General features: G+C 37.2%; 1 protein-coding gene across 2 annotated transcripts in view; it reads left to right on the top strand.

Annotated features, from left to right (window-relative positions):
• Window positions 1–19,114, top strand: part of rapgef5b (Rap guanine nucleotide exchange factor (GEF) 5b) — a 59,236-nt gene that overhangs the window by 9,631 nt on the left and 30,491 nt on the right. Inside the window, exons 6-9 of one of the 2 annotated variants that reach the window (XM_079626673.1) lie at window positions 2,458–2,539; window positions 4,674–4,725; window positions 6,803–6,873; window positions 12,790–12,915. In XM_079626673.1, coding sequence (XP_079482799.1) covers window positions 2,458–2,539; window positions 4,674–4,725; window positions 6,803–6,873; window positions 12,790–12,915 — 331 coding nt within the window. The remainder of the gene's footprint in view (window positions 1–2,457; window positions 2,540–4,673; window positions 4,726–6,802; window positions 6,874–12,789; window positions 12,916–19,114) is intronic. The other variant, XM_079626674.1, reaches the window with a different exon arrangement.

Genomic DNA, 19,114 nt, shown 5'->3' with positions numbered 1-19,114 from the left:
GTCTTTGTTTGCGTTAGCCCGATGCATAAACGTAATGTTTTCACACACACAAAAAAAAAATGCAGTTACGTTACTACGAGGTATTACTATGACAAACACTTCACATGTCTCAATACAATTGTCATTGAAGACCTAAAAACTAAATGGTGCTTACACAACAAACAAAATAATTATTAAGCATGCTACATAAAACATAAAAGCAACAATTATTAATAGCACTTACAGGTTGTGATACGGAGGAGGAAGCTGATGCAAATACACTTGGAACTGAACCTTCCTTCAATATCAGCCGGCTCGCGAATCCAAGTTTGATTGCATTTAAGTTGGTAAAGCAATTGTCTTCAAAATGGCGCGAACAAAGCACAAGGCTCGGACTATACTTCTGTGGTATAGTTGTATATATGAATTGTAGCCACTTAGTCTTCAAATGCTCCTCCTTGGGCAGATGAAACAAGTTGGCTTTTGAGTCGCACTTCAGAACACAGCGTCTCGTCGCCATAATGTTTTCAAGTTTTCCTTGGAGTGGGCGTATCGTATTCAAATAACTTGACAAGTTGACGTCATCTAGTCAGAGAAAAAGCTTCGGTCTTCTAACGATTCATAAAAATGACTCCGAGTCGACTCTTACTTTTGAAAGACAATAACTTTATATACGGTGTGCTTTCATATTTCAAACTTTGCAGGATGTTTTTGTTCACTTAGATCTATGTTACACACTACATGAAAGGTAAATTTCTAAATTCCATAATAGGTGCCCTTTAATAAGTTTATTGCCAAATACCCATATACGTACAAATATTTAAGTGGTTTGGGAACTTAGGGAGAGGCGGAGCTGGACGGAGATAAAGAGCTCTTTTGGCGCGGTTTGCTTGTTTCGACTCTGATTGCTGGAATTTTCTGCACATCAATGAAGTTTTGCACCACAAATTTCACTGTTAAACATGGTAATTTTAAAAGTAAGTTGAAATAATGCGGACTAACAGCTTTAACATAAGCATATACCATCGATTAACAACCTCGTAGCTCACAGTAGGGCTGTCTAAAAAGGTTTCTAAGTTATCATTAAAAATCAATTTCCCTTTTGAGAAAATTAGTTTTTACTTCCGGAACCTGACTGTTGAACTCTATGAGCAAAGTTTATCTTAACAGACAGTCCATTTCCTTGTTTAAATGGACAGTTATTGGGTTTATATAATTTTCTTTGAATTAATACGTCATCCCTGCAGCACTCTATGATGACACATTTTTCTTTTTTGGATGCATTATCCCCATAAAAAATTATAATAGGCAGATGGGGTTTGACATAATCGGCAAACCACATTTTTAAATAAAATCAATGACCTGTAATCTGGACAGGGCTTGTAGATGATTAAGGCGAACGTGGCAGGGAAATCCTTCAGTATCTTTCCATGAGCATATAACGCAGTAACGTCAGCTGCAGTTCCAGCCTTCACCAGCAGATGTCTGTGTGACAGTGCTCATCCGAGTGCAGGCCAGACAAATGATTTTGCTCCAGGCTCTGTCTGTCTCACTTTCAGAGATTCAGACATACCCAACCTGTTCAGAGTGCTGCCTCACCACTTTTGACCTTTCACAGTCTGTCAAAACACATCTCATCAGTTCACAGACATGTTTTGTTTGTGCATCTAAGTTTTATGATAGATATGTTTAATTTATATATATATATTCTGTAGCCAATATTGGCTGGGCAAGTTGAAATCTGAAATCCTGGCCTGACCAGAAAAAGTCCTTACTGTTTAGCCTGGCTTGACCTCTTATGATCCACACAGAATTTGTGCAGGGCCTCATTTAATCAGATCAATGGCGTTTAGCACTTTGGTACACAGTACGTAAGCAGGGGGTCAATGGACGCAAATGGAAGTTGAGCTATAGGTCGTGTCTCTGCATCATTTCCTGTCTGCTGGGAAAGTCAGTCAGGTTCTGTCCTAGTGGCTTTGTCTAGGCAGGATGTCCATCTTTAGTGAGATCAGACCTGTTTTTGGTCCCTCTGTCTGCACCTCCATATGGCCTGATTAAGCTTTCAAGATGCAAGCTTTACCAAAATGAATTGCCATGTATTGTGATTTTTTTTAGGTAAAAAGTTTTTATCAATTCAAGTCACACCACATAACATTTACAAACATGAACTATCCATGCAATATTTATATACTATAAGAAATAATAATAAAACATTGCACAAAGCTATTTGATAAGATTAATCTCAGAACAGTAGTTGTATGACTTTTTGACTATGTCACCAAAAATAATTTTAATCAAGAAATCTTTTAAAACAAGCTTATCATAAAAAGTGTATTTATACATGTATAAATGCCATTTTTAGTGTATTTAAAAATAAATAAAAATAAGGTTATGTAATTGATCCATTAACATGGTACCATGTCCAAAAAAACAAACATGTTAAATTGAGATTAAATTGTGTTTTATGCTGTTCTGTAGCTATAAAGAAGATGCAGAGAAATCATCTGACGCTTGTAACCCAGTTCTTCAAATGAGAGCATTGGAGCATCTCACCTCAACGGTAAGAAAATGAATTGCATTATCTCATTAGCTTTTTTCCAAATCTTGCATTTAGGACATTTTAAGACCAGTTTCATGCCTAAACAACCATCCAGCAACCAGTGAACCTGTCTTTGCCTGTGTCTTTGAACCACAATACTCAAAAGGTTTAGTGCAGAGCATTTTCACTTGCACAGAAACCCTGTTACACCTGCGCTCTGTCCGTTTGAGAGCCAGCAGCTCTGGTGTAATGACTGAATCAGTACATTACTGTGTCCATGCGGCACGTGCTTAGCTTCCAGCTATCAAGGTAATGTTGCAGAACCTCTCCTCAAGGTGGCCTGTGCACCTGCAGTCACCTTGGTAACAGAAATATACGGCCACGTTCTGAGAGGGTCGGCATTTGCATTGGACACCCTGGGGAACTGATGATGCTCACCTTTGTGTTGCTGTGTTCAGCTGAACAGTTTGATGGCTTAATCAATGTACTGTAAAATACTGTATCATGTAGCTTGTGGTTGTGTTTAGGATTTAGAGCAAGACCTAATAATAAAACCAGCAAAAACATAATTTGCAGCAATGTTCACCGGATGCTTGCCAAGTTTAAGATGAGTACTTGAGTAAAAAAACAATATATATATAAATTTGCAAATGTATTATATATATGTATATATAACCAATGTAATGTGCATCCCTAATTGTAATGTTTTATATAATGGCTAAACTCATGTTTTTATCATTTGAATCCGTCCGTCCGTCTGTCTGTCTGTCCATCCATCTTTCTGTCCATCCATCCGTCCGTCCATCCATCCATATTTTTGTCTGTCTGTCTGTCCGTCCGTCCATCTATCATCCATCCATCTGTTTGTCCATCTATCCATTCCTATGTCTGTCTTTCTGTCTGTCTGTCCATCCATCCATTCCTATGTCTGTCTTTCTGTCTGTCTGTCCATCCATCCATTCCTATGTCTTTCTGTCATCCATCCATCCATTCAATTGTCTGTCTATCTCTTTGTCATCCATCCATCCATCCATCCATCCATCCATCCATCCATCCATCCCTATGTCTTTGTTTATGTCTATCCATCCATCCATTCATATGTCCATCATCCATCCGTCCATACATCTATCCATCCATTCCTATATCTTTGTTTGTCCATCTGTCTCTCCATCCATATGTCTATGTCCATCCATCCATCCGTCCGTCTGTCTATTCGTCTGTCCATCCATCTATCCACCCATCTGTCCATCCATCAGTCAATTTATCCCTCCGTCCATCCCTCCAAATAAATCATGGGTATAATAGCCAACTTATGAAAATAGGGGAAGACATCAATCATGTTCCCACCGTAAATGACACCAATGGTCATGTACACCATTCATTTCTTTAGGTTATTAGTGGAAACAGTTACTTAGTGCAGATCATTGTTGGCCTGCATGGGGTCACAGTTTCATACATAGATCCCAGTCCAGCTCCATTTACATTAGTCCTGAGTCTGTGCACTCAGAGCAGGGGCTGCCACATCAGATGGCCCCATAGGACATGTCGATTTAATGGGCCACTAAGCACAGTTAAACCTCTCCACTACACACCTGGTTTACTAATGCACAGAACTCCCATGGTCAGACAGCAGATGGACTTCCCCTCATAAGTGAAGTGATTTTCTTTCAGATGCTTGATTGATTGGATACATTTGTATTCATAGTGTGCCATGTGCTGAGGGATTTGAATGTAACGTCGCTACCTCAGTTTGCAGTCAGATCAGAAATAGATCACTTGGAATTTGAGTCAAGTTTTTATAGATCCTCAAAGGAATAATACAACAGTTGGGAAATCAAAGGCAGTCATGCTAAAAGAATAAGTAATGCAGTCTTCTTTTGTAACCCTGCCAAAAAAAAAAAAAAAGTTCCAAGTATGAAATAAATCGATTGAAGTAAAACTAAAAAAAAAAAAAATAGAGAAGAAGTTTAGTTCTGAACTTGTTGATTCATAGCTTCAAAGCATTATGGATCTCTTCAGAGCACAGAACCACTTAATAGTTTCCCAAGCAGCAGGTTGTGAACAATAAAATATGCTTGCATTAAATGGTTTTGAGCCCATTATGCCTGCATATTTGAAAGAACTAACTAAAAACCATGATCTTCTCTTTTAATAGGTGCAGAATGAACTGTGTGCAGCTTTGGCTCGCAAGGCACTGACTAAATCAAGTAAGGATTATTCTGTGTTACACGGTTTGATAGTAGGTTTTATTGCTCCAATAAACACGGACAGTCAGTTTCCAGTGTTTTGCTTGTGTTTGAGTATTAAGCTTTTAAAAAACAACAACGTATTGGCCTATATTCTTCACTTGTCAGCTGGGACGCTTTCTCTGAGTAAAAATGTTTGTTTGACTGAAATAATCTGTACAAAAATAAAACTGTTATGTGGATAGCAGATGAACCCAAGTGCAGACAGTATGCAACACACAATGTTTAATTAAAGACAAAAACAGGGAAAACAAAACCCACGAGGGGGCAAAACTTAGACAGGAACAAAAGACTACTTTAGACAGACAACATAAGACTAAGACTCAGAAAATAAACTAGACACTAAACTAACAGTAAAGACAAGATCAAAAACTACTTTCCAGACAAGACTTACAACAGGTAACTCACGGGTAGTTTCACACAAAGTTTGACAACATATGATAGACAATGAACCGGCACAGGACAGCAAACACAAGGGGATTAAATGGGGAGAAACTAATAAATGGCAACAGGTGAAACTGATACAACAATGAAGGCTAACGAGGAGAACAAGGGGGCGGGGTTAAGTGACGAGACAACGCAAGCACACAGCCCAAACACAAGGCCATGTGCTTGCACACAAAACATGGCTCTGTCATGATCCTGCCTCAAGACCAGAGAAAAAGCAAGGACACGAGGGCAGAATCATGACCAAAACAATTATAAAAAATGAGACTGAATAATCTGTAAAACATACTTTAAATAACACCGTTCAAAATCAACACTAGTGGATAACGTTTCAGAAAGTGACTGTGTTCTCATTGAGGTCTCATTTGAAAGTGGTGTTAATAATGGGGGAAAGGAATACAGGCAAAATGTTCGTAACTGGTGTAGAAATAGACATGAATGGGTCAAACTAGTGAAAATAAACCGAGTACACAACTCGTCTATTCAGACAGCACCACTTTTGGTCCAAATCGATGAACAGTTTTGTCAGCGAACTGGTTTTTAGTGACCTCTGAGCTACAATTAAAGCTACAGTACAGTCACCTGTGCAATTTACCTAGTATAAATGACTAATGGTCATGAAAAAGTGGTAACACTTTATTAGGTTCAATTTGTTAATGAAAATTCAGTAATTATTTGTTCATTATTAGTTTTTGAAATGTATTAACTGAAGTTAACAAACTGAAATGTTTCTGTTGTGTCATTGGCAATGAAGTTGCCATAATGTGCCTGTACTATTGAACCAGGTTAATATTTTAACATTGACTGATTGATTCACTTCCATTGTAAGTGCTATGGAAGTTATCACTATAACCCAGATTTTTTGTTTTAAAGTGGAAAAACATTTTTGTAGTTATAAACATAAACATTGTAATTACAGTTATACAATTTATTATTAACAAACATAAACTTTAAATGTTAGAAATGTATTGGTATACGTTGAAGTTCTAACATTAACCAAAATTAATGAATGTAGTAAAATTGTTGTTCATTATAGCTAATGATGCTTTATCTAGTATTATCGAATCAATGCTATTTTAGTATCAGTGATATGCTATTGTAGTAGTTTTTTAAATATTTTGAATTGTATTTTTAATGTCTTAATATAGTTTTTATTCATATTTATTGCATATTTATATACATATTTATTACATATGTATTACATACTTATAAGTTAAACTAAACAGAAACAAAAAATGTTGCTTTGGCAATTAGCTGAAATAAAATAAGTTTAAGGGTTTTCCTATATTATTTAATTTCATTTAATGTTGATTTTGTTCCAAGTAATGAATTTTAAATTTTTTTGCAAATTACTTTAGTTTGTTTTAAAAGATAATAACCCTGCACCAAACTTAACCCTAAAGTTAAGTGTTTCTATAGCATCTTACTATAAACATACCATAAAATTGTTTTTTTATTTTTATTTCTCTGTGTGTGTGTGTGTAAGGTTAATGACGTTCCAAATGAACTGGAACATGAATCTATATTGCTAAAAAAGAAAGCAGCACACCACACTCCACTGATTCTCAGCTGTACATTTCTTGTTTTCCAGTGATGGAGGAGAGCAGTCCACAACACAATACTAACACGCCAGGACCATCTCCCAGTCCTGCTGTGCGCAAGGTAATGAGAAAACAGATTCCAGGGCAGCTGGCTTTACATTGACAGCGTGTGTATGTGTTGGTGTGCATATATGTTTTGCTGAGCTCACCAGCTGTCCCGCTTGCCCGGGGCTGTCCATACATCCCCTGATTGAGCACCGCTTTCCCGCAGCTCAGTCATCAGTAGAAAGCCCTTGAACTGGCAGAAAGAGAAAGAGCCTGTGATTGGAGATAGATGGACACTCTATACTGTGTGTCAGTACAGAGCCTTGTGCCTGTCTGTGAGGCTCTCGGCTGTTCCAGCTTGATGGTTCACTGCAAACTGTGATCAAGACAACAAAATAGCAGTGCTTCACAAGAACAAACAGTGCTGTACAGATTATAGCATATACACCATCTTATCAGAGTGAACCGTTGGTTCGCAAATAATTTTGCTTCGACTTAGCAACACTAAGGAATATTTTTTTACCTTAAAATAATGTTTCAGTGGTTCATCAAGTCGTAACAGGGTGAAAGGCACTTATGCCTCCGCTTTGCGGTCCTTTATCTGCTATAACCACACTATGTAAGATTGCCAGATCGGGTCGTGTTTCTGTAGTTCTAATGAGACATAACAAACTACAAATTTGACTTGCTTTACGTCAAGCGTTACAATAGTCATTATTTCGTTTTTCCTCGTTTCTGATGTCGCAATACATCATACTTTCGTAAAATCACGCATCATACTCTACCTTGTCTGTGGACATGGTTCATTCCAAAGCCGGTGCTGGATAAACAGTGAGCGTGCGTGCGACAGTAGGCTGCGCGCAGGAGGCTAAATTATTTACGGCAGCGGTAATGGACAATTCCGCTTCCATCCTGTAGGGCAGGGGTCGGCAACAGGCGGCCCGCGGGCCAAAACTGGCCCGCCAGCAATATTTTCTGGCCCGCCGGATTATTTTGAAAGTCTATACTATAACGTCTTATATTATAACGTACTATAATTTTTTTACTATAACGGTTTACAAATAGGCCCCGTGAATCAGTGATGCGCGGGATGATCCAAAATGAGCAACGAGTGCCTGCGGTCACCCGCGGTTACGAGTCATCCAAAAATATTTTTAATGATATTCGGGTCGCGGTCGGTCAGGTCGTTTGAAATAAAGATGCCAATTAAACCATTGTAATTTATATAGTACTAGACACAATGTTCTATGAAATACATAGGTGTACACTTTATTGGCTGAATAACTGCGCGAGGATGACGCACGAGCAGCAGATGAAAGTGGGAAATCCTTATTTACCTGAATGTTGAGCGCGTTATTAACTTTTGAATAAGAGCTGACGCGGGACAAAATGCCCGATTTCCCAAAACGTTGAACTGAGCAATGCCATTGTGCCATTTTAATAGGCTACTTTTAAACGCATATAGCTCAGTAATGCGAGTTTTATGTATTTTCTGAGAGGGGGCGGGATTTTTGTTGGGAAATTCGGAGGAGAGACGCACACTTCGATTAGACTGGATAAACACATGCCATATCTTAATTGTTAAGAAAATGAAACGAAATAAATGAATAATTTCAAGCCTTTATTACAAAACACAGCATTCAGAAAAATGCGCACCCCTAGTTCCTATGTCTATGGCCCAATATGCGGGTCAGGAAGCGGGTCGGGTACAATATTTTCTTTTGTTTGTGGTCCGAGTTGCGGGCGGGTTAGTTGAAAACGTCGGTCGGGTGCGGGTTGTTTATACATTGACCCGGGCATCACTGCCGTGTATCATTCGTTCAATCGTTTTTTTTTTCCAAATTAAAACCAAAAAAAAAAAAAATTTAAAACGACTTGTTTTTGAGATTCTGAAAACGAGATCTAAATTTTTAAAGCAGGTGAACACTTTTAAGCTTTTACTATTAAGTATTTTAAGCGGTTGCTGAATTGAATTGTGGGAGCGGGACGGAAAAAAACAGTCCCGCGCAGACCTCCTTAAACCTTAGGTGTGTAGCCTATGTGTGTCCCGAATAAATAATAATTTAAAAAAAAGGAATAAAGTTCAAAAGTTGTACAGTCCATTGGTAATACAATGCTAAATCAGATATATGTACAATAACATGTCCAACAATCGATTTAAATAGTACATTAAGGTTTAATTTATCGTTAATGAGATGTATCCGCGGCGTTTTCTCGTGTGCTTAAATGGTCCAGGGGTAGAATCAAGTTTCGTCAAGTGTGTAAAAGGTTCTGGGTTCTAATCTGCATTTGTATAGGTTTTTTTTTTTCTTCATCAAAACTGATTATGCTCATCAGTGGTTGTATATCAAGTAGTAGGGACACGTTTGTGTGCATTATATTTTGTGATTTCACCGTAACGAATAGGCCTATTCCATGTAGCTGGCCCGCCATCTACTGGATAAAAAAAATATTGGCCCGCGGCCAAAGTTACTTGCCGACCCCTGCTGTAGGGCGACCGCAGAGGAAAAGTTCATTGGTGTTGCTATAAGCGGCAGCCTGAACACAGAACCAAAATTGTTTATCATACAAAAGTAAACCAAATGTCTTAAAAATCAAACACTGAAATCTATTAGTATAACCATGAACTGCTTATCAATATTATTTGAAACCCATAAACGATATATTGGCCGATATTATATCTAAGTCTGACGACAACAACAACAACAAATGCATAGTCTAGATCTCTACGTGTTTCAAAAGACACAAAACATAATTTACACTGGAAAAGTTATAGAAATTTCCATCTGGGCAGCAGTAGTACTTTGTAAAAGAGAGAGAGAGAGAGAGAGAGAGAGAGAGAGAAAAAATGTGTGTCTGTGTATATACCATATATATATGTATGTGTGTGTGTGTGTGTTTTATTTTATTTATTTATTTATTTATTTATTTATTTATATATAATATTCATATCCTGATGCATATACTGATAATAAATATAAAGTTAACAAAACATGTCAACGTTTTAGTTGTCTTTCCTTGCCATCTACAAATGATTTTCCTAATTAGGATAGTTTATTATGAAGTGCTCTTAACTGATTAATAATGCTAAATGCCGATGAAAAAAAGTTCCTGTCAATAAACGTGTTTATTTGAATGGAAAGAGTGCCTGTATGACAGATACAAATAGTTTTTGCTGCATTCTCGTTTCCTGCAGTGTTTTGGCAAGAGCATTAATCTCTTTTTCTGTTCACTGTTTTTTTTACTGTTGTTAAAATAACCGCATCATTTGCAACTTTAGCGGGAAGAGCTTGGATATAGCGCGTTTGGCTCTAGATAAAAATGAGAGGATATAGAGCTGAAAGATCATTACCATAAACAGCCCTGAGCACTTTTGGTGTGAACCGCTCCATTGTTTTGACGTGCTTCTCAAATTAAACTAGAAACTGTAAAATGGTGACAACGTTGTCATTATGTCTCGCGGTCCAGTTTGAACCAAGTCTTAATTGTTTATTCCCTTGATTTCAAATATAAGGCCATGTCTAACTATGCACGATTATGTGATTAGTAGCGCTCAGCATCAGAACATGCTATAATATTGTGGTTCAGATGAGAACTGCTGCTAGTTTTGAATTGCAGAGATTTTGTTCTTGTAATATATTATGGATATGAAGTGATTTCCTGTCTTATTGTATTTATAATGAAAAAAAGAAACCGCTCAATTAGGCTGATCGTATTTGAGAACTCCCATGGACATTAGTTTTGTTGGATATGTTATCTTAATTGCTTATCATTGGGCCTTTTTCTGGTAATTCACTCTTATCAGGTTTATGCTATTAGTATAGTTCAATCCAACTGCCCATTGTTTTCTATATTCATCCCTACACTGAAGTGCTGAAGAATGTGAGGGACGCAGCTTGTGTTGAATTTGTCTAGCATGAGGTTTGATTCCTTATATAGCCAGCTGAGTTGATATGGAAATACTTGAGTGTGTTCAGGACAAATTCCTCTCTCCTTCCCTTGCATCAGAGAAGTGAGGTCACAGGTTTCTCATCTGGACGTTTGGCATTTGCCATTGTGTCTAAATGGAGAGGGAAATCTACACAGGATACATCCTCAAATATGATCTAAGAAATGTAGATCATTAATTAGTAACTTTATAGATTATTATTATTATTATAGAGAAACAAGCGTGCAGCCGTCTTAAGAATTTTGTGTCTGAACTTCCGTTTCTGCAGTAGCTCTGTATATTTCTATGGCATCGCTGTCGAAGAGTAATTTGCTGGCGAAGTGGATTTACTTATTGTAGAGTTAAAGTCATCATGAGCATTGTAATGTTTGAAGTGGATGTCATAACAAACGTCAGTAGACCGGGAAGATCTTACCTTCATGCTGTGGAAATACAACCTGGAAGACAGAACACAGCGAGTGCAGCGCTAAAAGGGGGCGGGGCTACATAAGTTCTAAAATCACAATAAAATTAATTGTAAAAAAAGTAAAATGAGATGTGAGAAATAGGACCATCATTTGTTTGCTTTTTTCACGTTTTTCTTAAATGAAGTTAATTATTATATGTGACTAAAAGGGTTTAGTTCACCCAAAAATGAAAATTCTGTCATTTACTCACCTTCAAGTTGTTCTAAATCTTTATTAATATCATGGTTTTGAGGTTGAGTAAATGATGACAGAATTTTCATTTTTGTGTGACATTTTCAGTGACATTTTCATCTGGATCTATTATTTTTTTCAAAAACATATTAAAAAGGCAATTTATAATACAAAGACTTTTTAGGGAATAAAGTGAAAAATGACAGGGTGATACAACAGTCCTGATATCATAATATAATACCAATTCCTAAAAAGAAACACATTGAAAAGATAAGGAAAGTAATTTGGCATAATGTTTAATTACTATTTCTTAAAATAATTGAACAAATACCAAACCTATTGCACTGTTAATATTTTATAACTTTTGTCAAAAAAAATTATGAAAAACTATGTCATCTGGTGCAAAAAAACAAAGTCATATGGTTCAGCCAACAAGGAGACAAAATAAAGGAAATGATGTCATAAAGAGGAGCTAGACCCTTATGATTGTGCTTCAAGATCAGGAAGTTTCTTAAAATATCTGACCTTTTTATGAAAAGGCCCAGATTAGTTCAAGCTCTAAAATGTCATGTTGTGTGACCCCCAACCTTAAAATAGGGAAAATGGAAAAAAGAAAATCTGTAACACTTTTTTTTCACAATAAGATGTGTATATTCACATCATGTAACATCAAGGAAAATGTTATTACTTTTTTGATGGTAATATCACATGACATTTTTAGTCATTACATCGAACCGGTTATTACATTTTTTATAAATGTTTTTCAAAATCATATGAAACCAGCAAGAATACACACAGTACATTTCTAAGAACTTGTACATGCTATTCAAACTAGCTTTTGAAAATATTTTCTTTACTGCAGACACTTTTGTCATTGATGCATATAACATTTGCAGGATGCCAAATGTTAGCACATGACCTTATGAATCACTTGTGAACTTAAATGATATACAAACAGTGCACATGATCGGTAAACCCATCAGTAACCTGCCCTAGACCCCATGCTGGCCTTTCTCCCATTTTCTGGAGATTGTGATACTTCCTATTCGGGATTGGAGGGACTGGCAGATGTTTCCTGGTCGCCCCCACCCCTGGCTATGTGCGTAAGACAGAGAGAGAGAGAGCGCGAGAGAGAGAGAAGTCAGGTTCGCTCTCCCCCTCAGGCAACACTGTCTCTGAGTCTTCACTTTTTAAAGCTTTCCTCTTGACCGGTTGTGTGCTTCTGGAGCTCACTAAACCCTCAGGACTACCGTGACCATCTTCAGTCTCACCTGAGTAAAGACACAGCTGGAGGAGACAGTGAGACGGGCTGTCAAACTCTCAGTGACTTTGAGAGCTGTGTTGCAGTCTCATGGCGTGGGACTGTGGCCTGAGGTATGTGTTTTCTGTGTCCCCTGCACTGCAGCAGGGCCCCGGGGCTGGTACACGCGATAAAGAGGATATCAGCCGATTGGAGATGGTCCAGAGACTGGCCAAGGACGGATGCCGCCTTTTACACAGCCCGCTCCGAGCTACCGAAAGGCCTGCTGAGGTGAGATGCAAACTAACGCTCATGCATCAGTCAATCCACACACTGAGTATTATTATTATTATTATTAGGGTCTTTGTTCAACTCTGGGCTCTTTTGGAAACTTCAGTAATAGGGCTAGTATTTTAAATACAAATTAAATACAATTAAATAATTTTTTGTTAAAATAACTTTATTAGTAGCAAAATTATTGGTCCTGGTTGAAATAAAATCATGTAATATTAAAATGTTTTCTGTTTATGTCACTCTTTGTTTTTAGACTATTCTGTTTTTTAACTATTCATCATTTTTTAATGTAATGATTCCAATTTTAAAATGGATTTTCATATTTTATGATTGAAAGTCTGGGTGACAGACGAGGGTAAAACAATTCAATCTTTACAAAACAAAACGATCTTTTAAAAAATCATTGTGTTTAGATTTTTTTTAAACCCGCTGGGACATAAACATGCCCATAGTAAAAAAAAACATTTGAATGCCATTTATAGTCAATGTCATGCATATTTAGTTTTGTCCTTTTGACAATTTGTGGTTTTGTTGTGTGTGTATTTGTTCAGAAAAAGGAATTATTTTATATTTTAACTATTTTGTTGTGGTTTGTGAAGCAGCACCCTTATAAGTTGATTGATGTCATTATTTCGAAGAAAAGTCATTGTTTGCCGTCACTTTTTATCATTGAATCTGTTTTCAAATCTGTAGCTGGTTCAGGAGAGACTTTCTAAAACCGAAAAGGGCACCAATCTCATGCTTGTCTCTGATTGGTTGATCCCACAATAGTCCCAGTTGCCTCTTCCTGATGGCGGGCGGCCACTCACAATGACAGGAAGAGTCGACGTGAGCACCATAAGGTTGCTGGCAACCAATCGCTACTCCTGCTCTGGGTGTCATGCCATTCTATTCTGGGAGAGATATTTGTTTGACGTTTATGAGACAAAAGTCGAATTGTCCTTAATTTGATCTATTACCATGATAAGGAACATTAAAATTAATTTAATACAAGGCACTTGTAATGTGTTGTCATATTCAAAAGCTTTTTTTGATCCAAATAATTTTTGAGCTGCAAAAACAGAAGTTTTGTGCTGTTAGGAATCAGGATTAGTTGAATTCACCCTGTATTCAGTAATATTTTTTCCCATTTAAATGAACATATGATTTTTTCATATGATTTAAGGTGCAAGTTTGCTGATTTTGCACCCTCTTCGTATTGTTACAATCAATGTCAGTAGTAAAACTACTATAAATGAGCAATGTTTACTCTTTCTCTGTATTACCTGTGACCTATACCATAAAAGTCTTGCGTAGCCAGACTTTCAGACTGACGGCAGAAGGTCTGGACTCCATCGCAGCATTCATTGGCCAAGGACGGCCCAGAGGGCGTCTGACTGACATGTAAAACAACCAATCACAGTTCGTTTTGTTCCACGTCAACGCACACGTCTCCCAGACATCCTGTAGAATTAGAATTTTTGTTAATTTAAACAAAATGTTTAATAATATTTGTTAAACTAAAATTGCTCGTGTAATGGATTAGGGGTATAATAATTATATAAATCATATAAAATAATTATAATAAATAATCATCGCTAAAAGACAGTCAAATTTGTGTTTAAAAATGTTTTGCTATGTAGTGACCTTTAATTTAGAGCAAGAGAAACTGGGGGAGAGACTTTATTGCATCAGATATGTGTCACTTTGCACCTTTGTACTTTGTGTCACCAGCAGCCATATCACCCTGTTGCCCGAAAAAGAGTGGGGGTGTAACCCCGGCATCCTGGCCAAATATGCCCAGTGGCCTCTGTCCATCATGGCCTCCTAATCATTCCCATATACTGATTGGCTTCATCACTGTCTCCTCTCCACCAGTAAGCTGGTGTGTGGTGGGCGTTCTGGTGCAATATGGCTGCCGTCGCATCATCCAAGTGGATGCTGCACATTGGTGGTGGTTGAGGAGAATCCCCCCCTTCTATGTAAAGCGCTTTGAGGTCTCAGAAAAAGCGCTATATAAATGTAACGAATTATTATTATTAATCACTTTGCTCACAGCTGATTGATCTAATTTTGGTTTTGAGGTCTCTTACATAAAACGCCATGGAGCGTAAGTTACTATAGCGATGAACAGTGCCAAAAACCCAGGGTTGGTGCAAACTAAACTGAAACAAACCTGGCTATCTACCTAAACCGGCTTCATGGTATAGGACCCTGGACAGAGAAATTCCTGTTTATTTGTCAGTAATAATCCGCCAGATGACGCACAATGCATCATTTTGGACAGCTCCAGGTCTTCCGTGAAAAACACAGATTGTACTTCCGCAGTTGGACAGCTGAACATTTACTCTTTGAATTCTTGCACATGGGAAAAACACACCATTATGACTAAAAGTTTGCTAAGAAGTATTTCCTACTAAAGCAAGATGGTATTTGACTCGGTAAGCGTGTCCATAGCAGACTGGTGGCAGTGGCCTTGGACTGCAACATGCCCAGTTCCAATTCTAATATATCATACCGCTATGATCCATCTTTTTGTTTGTTTGTTTTTTGGATTCATGATTAAATTGTTTAATTGTTTGTATGGGGAACAGTTAATTCCGACATTTTCATATTATGTTGACAATTATGACTTGGCATGAAACCGATTACTTTTGGTGTCAACATGGTTTCTGAATATTTGATGCAGGTAGTTGACTTTGGACTCAGCATGTCTTAACACAGCAGGCAGATGTGAGACCAAGACGGTGTGAGTAAAGACAGTGTACTGAGGGATGACGGTGTACTGCTGTTTGTTTAAGAATCCCTTTTAAGTCCATACCACACATTTTGCTTTCATTCTGCTTTCACTCATCGTCAAAGTGATGTCATTTTTTTAACAGTTTGTGGAGCCTCTTTGCAGTGGAAAGGATTTGGGTAAACTAAAGTTTCAAAGTAAAAGTATATGTTTTCTGGTATGTAAGTTAGTTTGTGTTGTTGGGTTTGTAGGGAACCTAATGCATGAAATGAAGCTGAATAGTATTATTCTGTCTTTATCATTATGAGATTATGGGTCTGTTTCCTAGATATATGTATTTAATGTTTTTTCAATAGAGAATTTTTTTTATTTTTTATCTTTAGTTGCTTTAATCTAGTTGTTTTTGTTATAGATCGTATTCTATATCCATGTAACCCTTAGGAGCTGTGAATTATGCATATGGTTTTGTTTATTCCAGGAGGAATTTTGGAAGCCTTTGTGCAAAGTAATATCAACAGACCAGGAAATGATTTAAAATATCACATTGTCTTTTTGACACTTACATAAACATAGCACTGTTCCAGAGGCTTCTGCTCCGTGTTGCAGTGACAAAAGCATTTTCAATTTACATAACTGTGCTCGTAAAAAAAACATATTTTGTATCATACATAGATAGATACATAGATACATACATAGATGGATACAGTTATGGTCAGAATTAATGGCACCCATGGTAAATATGATCAAAACTGGCTGTAAAAAATAAATCTGCATTGTTTATCATTTAGATTTTTCATTAAAAAAAATTGCCAAAATTCTAACCTTTCATTGAAGTAAAATAATTGAAATTGGGGTGGAAAACACATTATGAAATAAATGTTTTTTACGAGTAAAATATCTCTGAAGTATATTCCATTAATATTTACCTTTTTTAGCACACCATGGTGACTAGGAACATGAAATTGTCCAGCCATGACTTCTTGTTTCACAGGAGTTCAAATATGTGCATCAAAAAGATTGTTGAGCATCACAAAATAGAAAGTGGCTGTAAGATAATAGCTAAAGAATTGAAAATCCTCATTTTATACCATCAGGGGAATAATGAAGAAGTTCCAATCAACTAAAGATGTCACGAATCTGCCAGGAAGAGAACGTGTGTCTATAGTGCCTTAATGGACGGTGAGGAGGAAAGTTTGAGTGGCCAAAGAGTCTTCAAGGATCACAGATGGAGAATTGCAGAGATTAGTTGAGTCTTGGGGTCAGAAAAATCAAACACCCTCTACATCATCACATGTTGTTTGGGAGGGTTTCAAGAAAAATGCTCCTCGCTCATCCAAAAACAAACTCCAGCATATTCAGTTGTCAGACACGACTGGGACTTCAAATGGCACAGGGTTTTGTGGTCAGATTAAACAAAAAAAATAGCTTTTTGGCAGCAAACACGCTAGATGGGTTTGGTGCACACAAGGATAAAAAGTACAACATGTGTATCATTTAATATACCGTTGGATCTTTAATGTTGTGGGCATATTTTTCTGCTGGAGGTCCTGGACTTCTTGTTCAGATACATGGCATCGTGGATTCTATCAAATATCAACAGATAAAAAATCACAACCTGACGCCTTCTGCTAGAAATCTTATAATGGGCTGTGGTTGGATCAGGACAACGATCCAAAACAAATCAAAATCGAAGCACAAAATGAAGCTTCTGCCATGACCGTCTCAGTTCCCTGACCTGATGAGTGGAGTGAACTGAAGAGAAGAAGCAAAACTGAAGGATCTGGAGAGATTCTGTATGGAGGAATAGTCTCTGATCTCTTGTCAGGTGTTCTACAAATTCATCAGGCATTATAGGAGAAAACTTAAAGATGTTATCTTGTCAAAAGGAGATTGCAAAAAGTATTTAATAAAAGGGTGCCAATAATTGTGGCCAACGTGTTTTGGAGAAAAACATTTATTTCATAATGTGATTTTCCCCCCCACTTTCAATTCTTTTACTTCAATGCAAGGATAGACTTTTGCCAATTTTTTGAATGAAAGATCAAAAGGATAAACAATGCGGATTTATTTTTTACAGCCAGTTTTGATCATATTTACCATGGGTGCCATTAATTCTGATCATGACTGTACATACATACATGCATACATACATACATACATACATACTGTACATAGATACAGGAGATGGATGGATGGATGGATGGATGGATGGATGAATGAATGGATGGATGGATGGATGGATGAATAGATGGATGGATGGATGGATACATACGTAGATAGATAGATACATACGTACGTAGATAGATAGATAGATACGTAGATAGATAGGTAGATAGATACATATGTAGATAGATAGATAGATAGATAGATACATGCGTAGATACTGTAGATACGTAGATAGATGGATACGTAGATAGATGGATACGTATAGATACATAGAAACTTTGTATACAAATGATCTGAGCTCAGGAGATTATGTTGTTTAATGATACAAAGCAAAAAAGTGAAGTGACAGCGTAAAAGAAATACGCCACCAGGCTGATGTCACACATGTTGTCTTGTGACAGTCTTTTGTCTCTAAGAATGGTGGCATAAATAAATGCATTACAGTCATCTAACGTAACCCCATCATATGCAATATACTCAATACAAGGTGACTGGCTTTTGTAGCTTTTGACTGAAGCTCAGAAAAGTGTTGCGTCAGCCCCTGTATAATCAGAACTGCTCTTCAAGGTCTAATCATGACGCATGCAGTCACTTCAGAATGGAGCGGGCTAAGCAGGACACCTTTTTTATCAGGACACCGTGAGATTATTTTGTTGATTAATGTTCCTCAACCCAGAAATGTCAGTTTAGAATGAAGGGCATGTGCCCCCTTAAATTTCTGAGCCAAATATATGAAATTTTGTATTATTTTTATTTACCTTTATTTAACCAGGTTAAAATTTTTAAATGACTTCAAGTTTTGTAGCTTCATCTCTGTCAGGAAAATATTCCAATCCGAGGTTGCGGCATATTTGCATTTTTTTTGTGTGTGCAAAACTCAGAACACTAGAGGCAATATTCCTTGAACAATACTATATTATGATGACCTCAAAACACTTTTACCACGGTGCATCATTTGTAAACTAATACATTTTGATGTTTGCATCGCATAACCTGCTCCATAAGAATGGCTTTTCTCAGGTACGAGTCCCGTGTCGTGATAAAAGAGCTCAAAGACTTGGCATGGGTGTTTTAATCTTACGTTTCCTTTTGTTAACACTATCCAGTTTGTTAAAGGTTTAGTGTATGATATGTTCAAATGCGATAGAGCATTAACATATTAGCGCCACTCACCAAACATTTCATTTCAGAACTGTAGTGTGCAAAACGCATTGCAATATCATTTTAATATCATTTTGCTAAAATGTTTCCAATGAGCCTGGGGGTGGCATCTTGCCCAGGACATCAAATACACTAAGACTGCCATTGGTCCCC

The sequence above is a fragment of the Phoxinus phoxinus genome, assembly GCF_949152265.1.
Source record: "Phoxinus phoxinus genome assembly, chromosome: 10".
Taxonomy (NCBI): Eukaryota; Metazoa; Chordata; class Actinopteri; order Cypriniformes; family Leuciscidae; genus Phoxinus; species Phoxinus phoxinus.
Note: the sequence above shows the minus strand (reverse complement) of the source record. Positions and strands in the feature narration are given on the sequence as shown.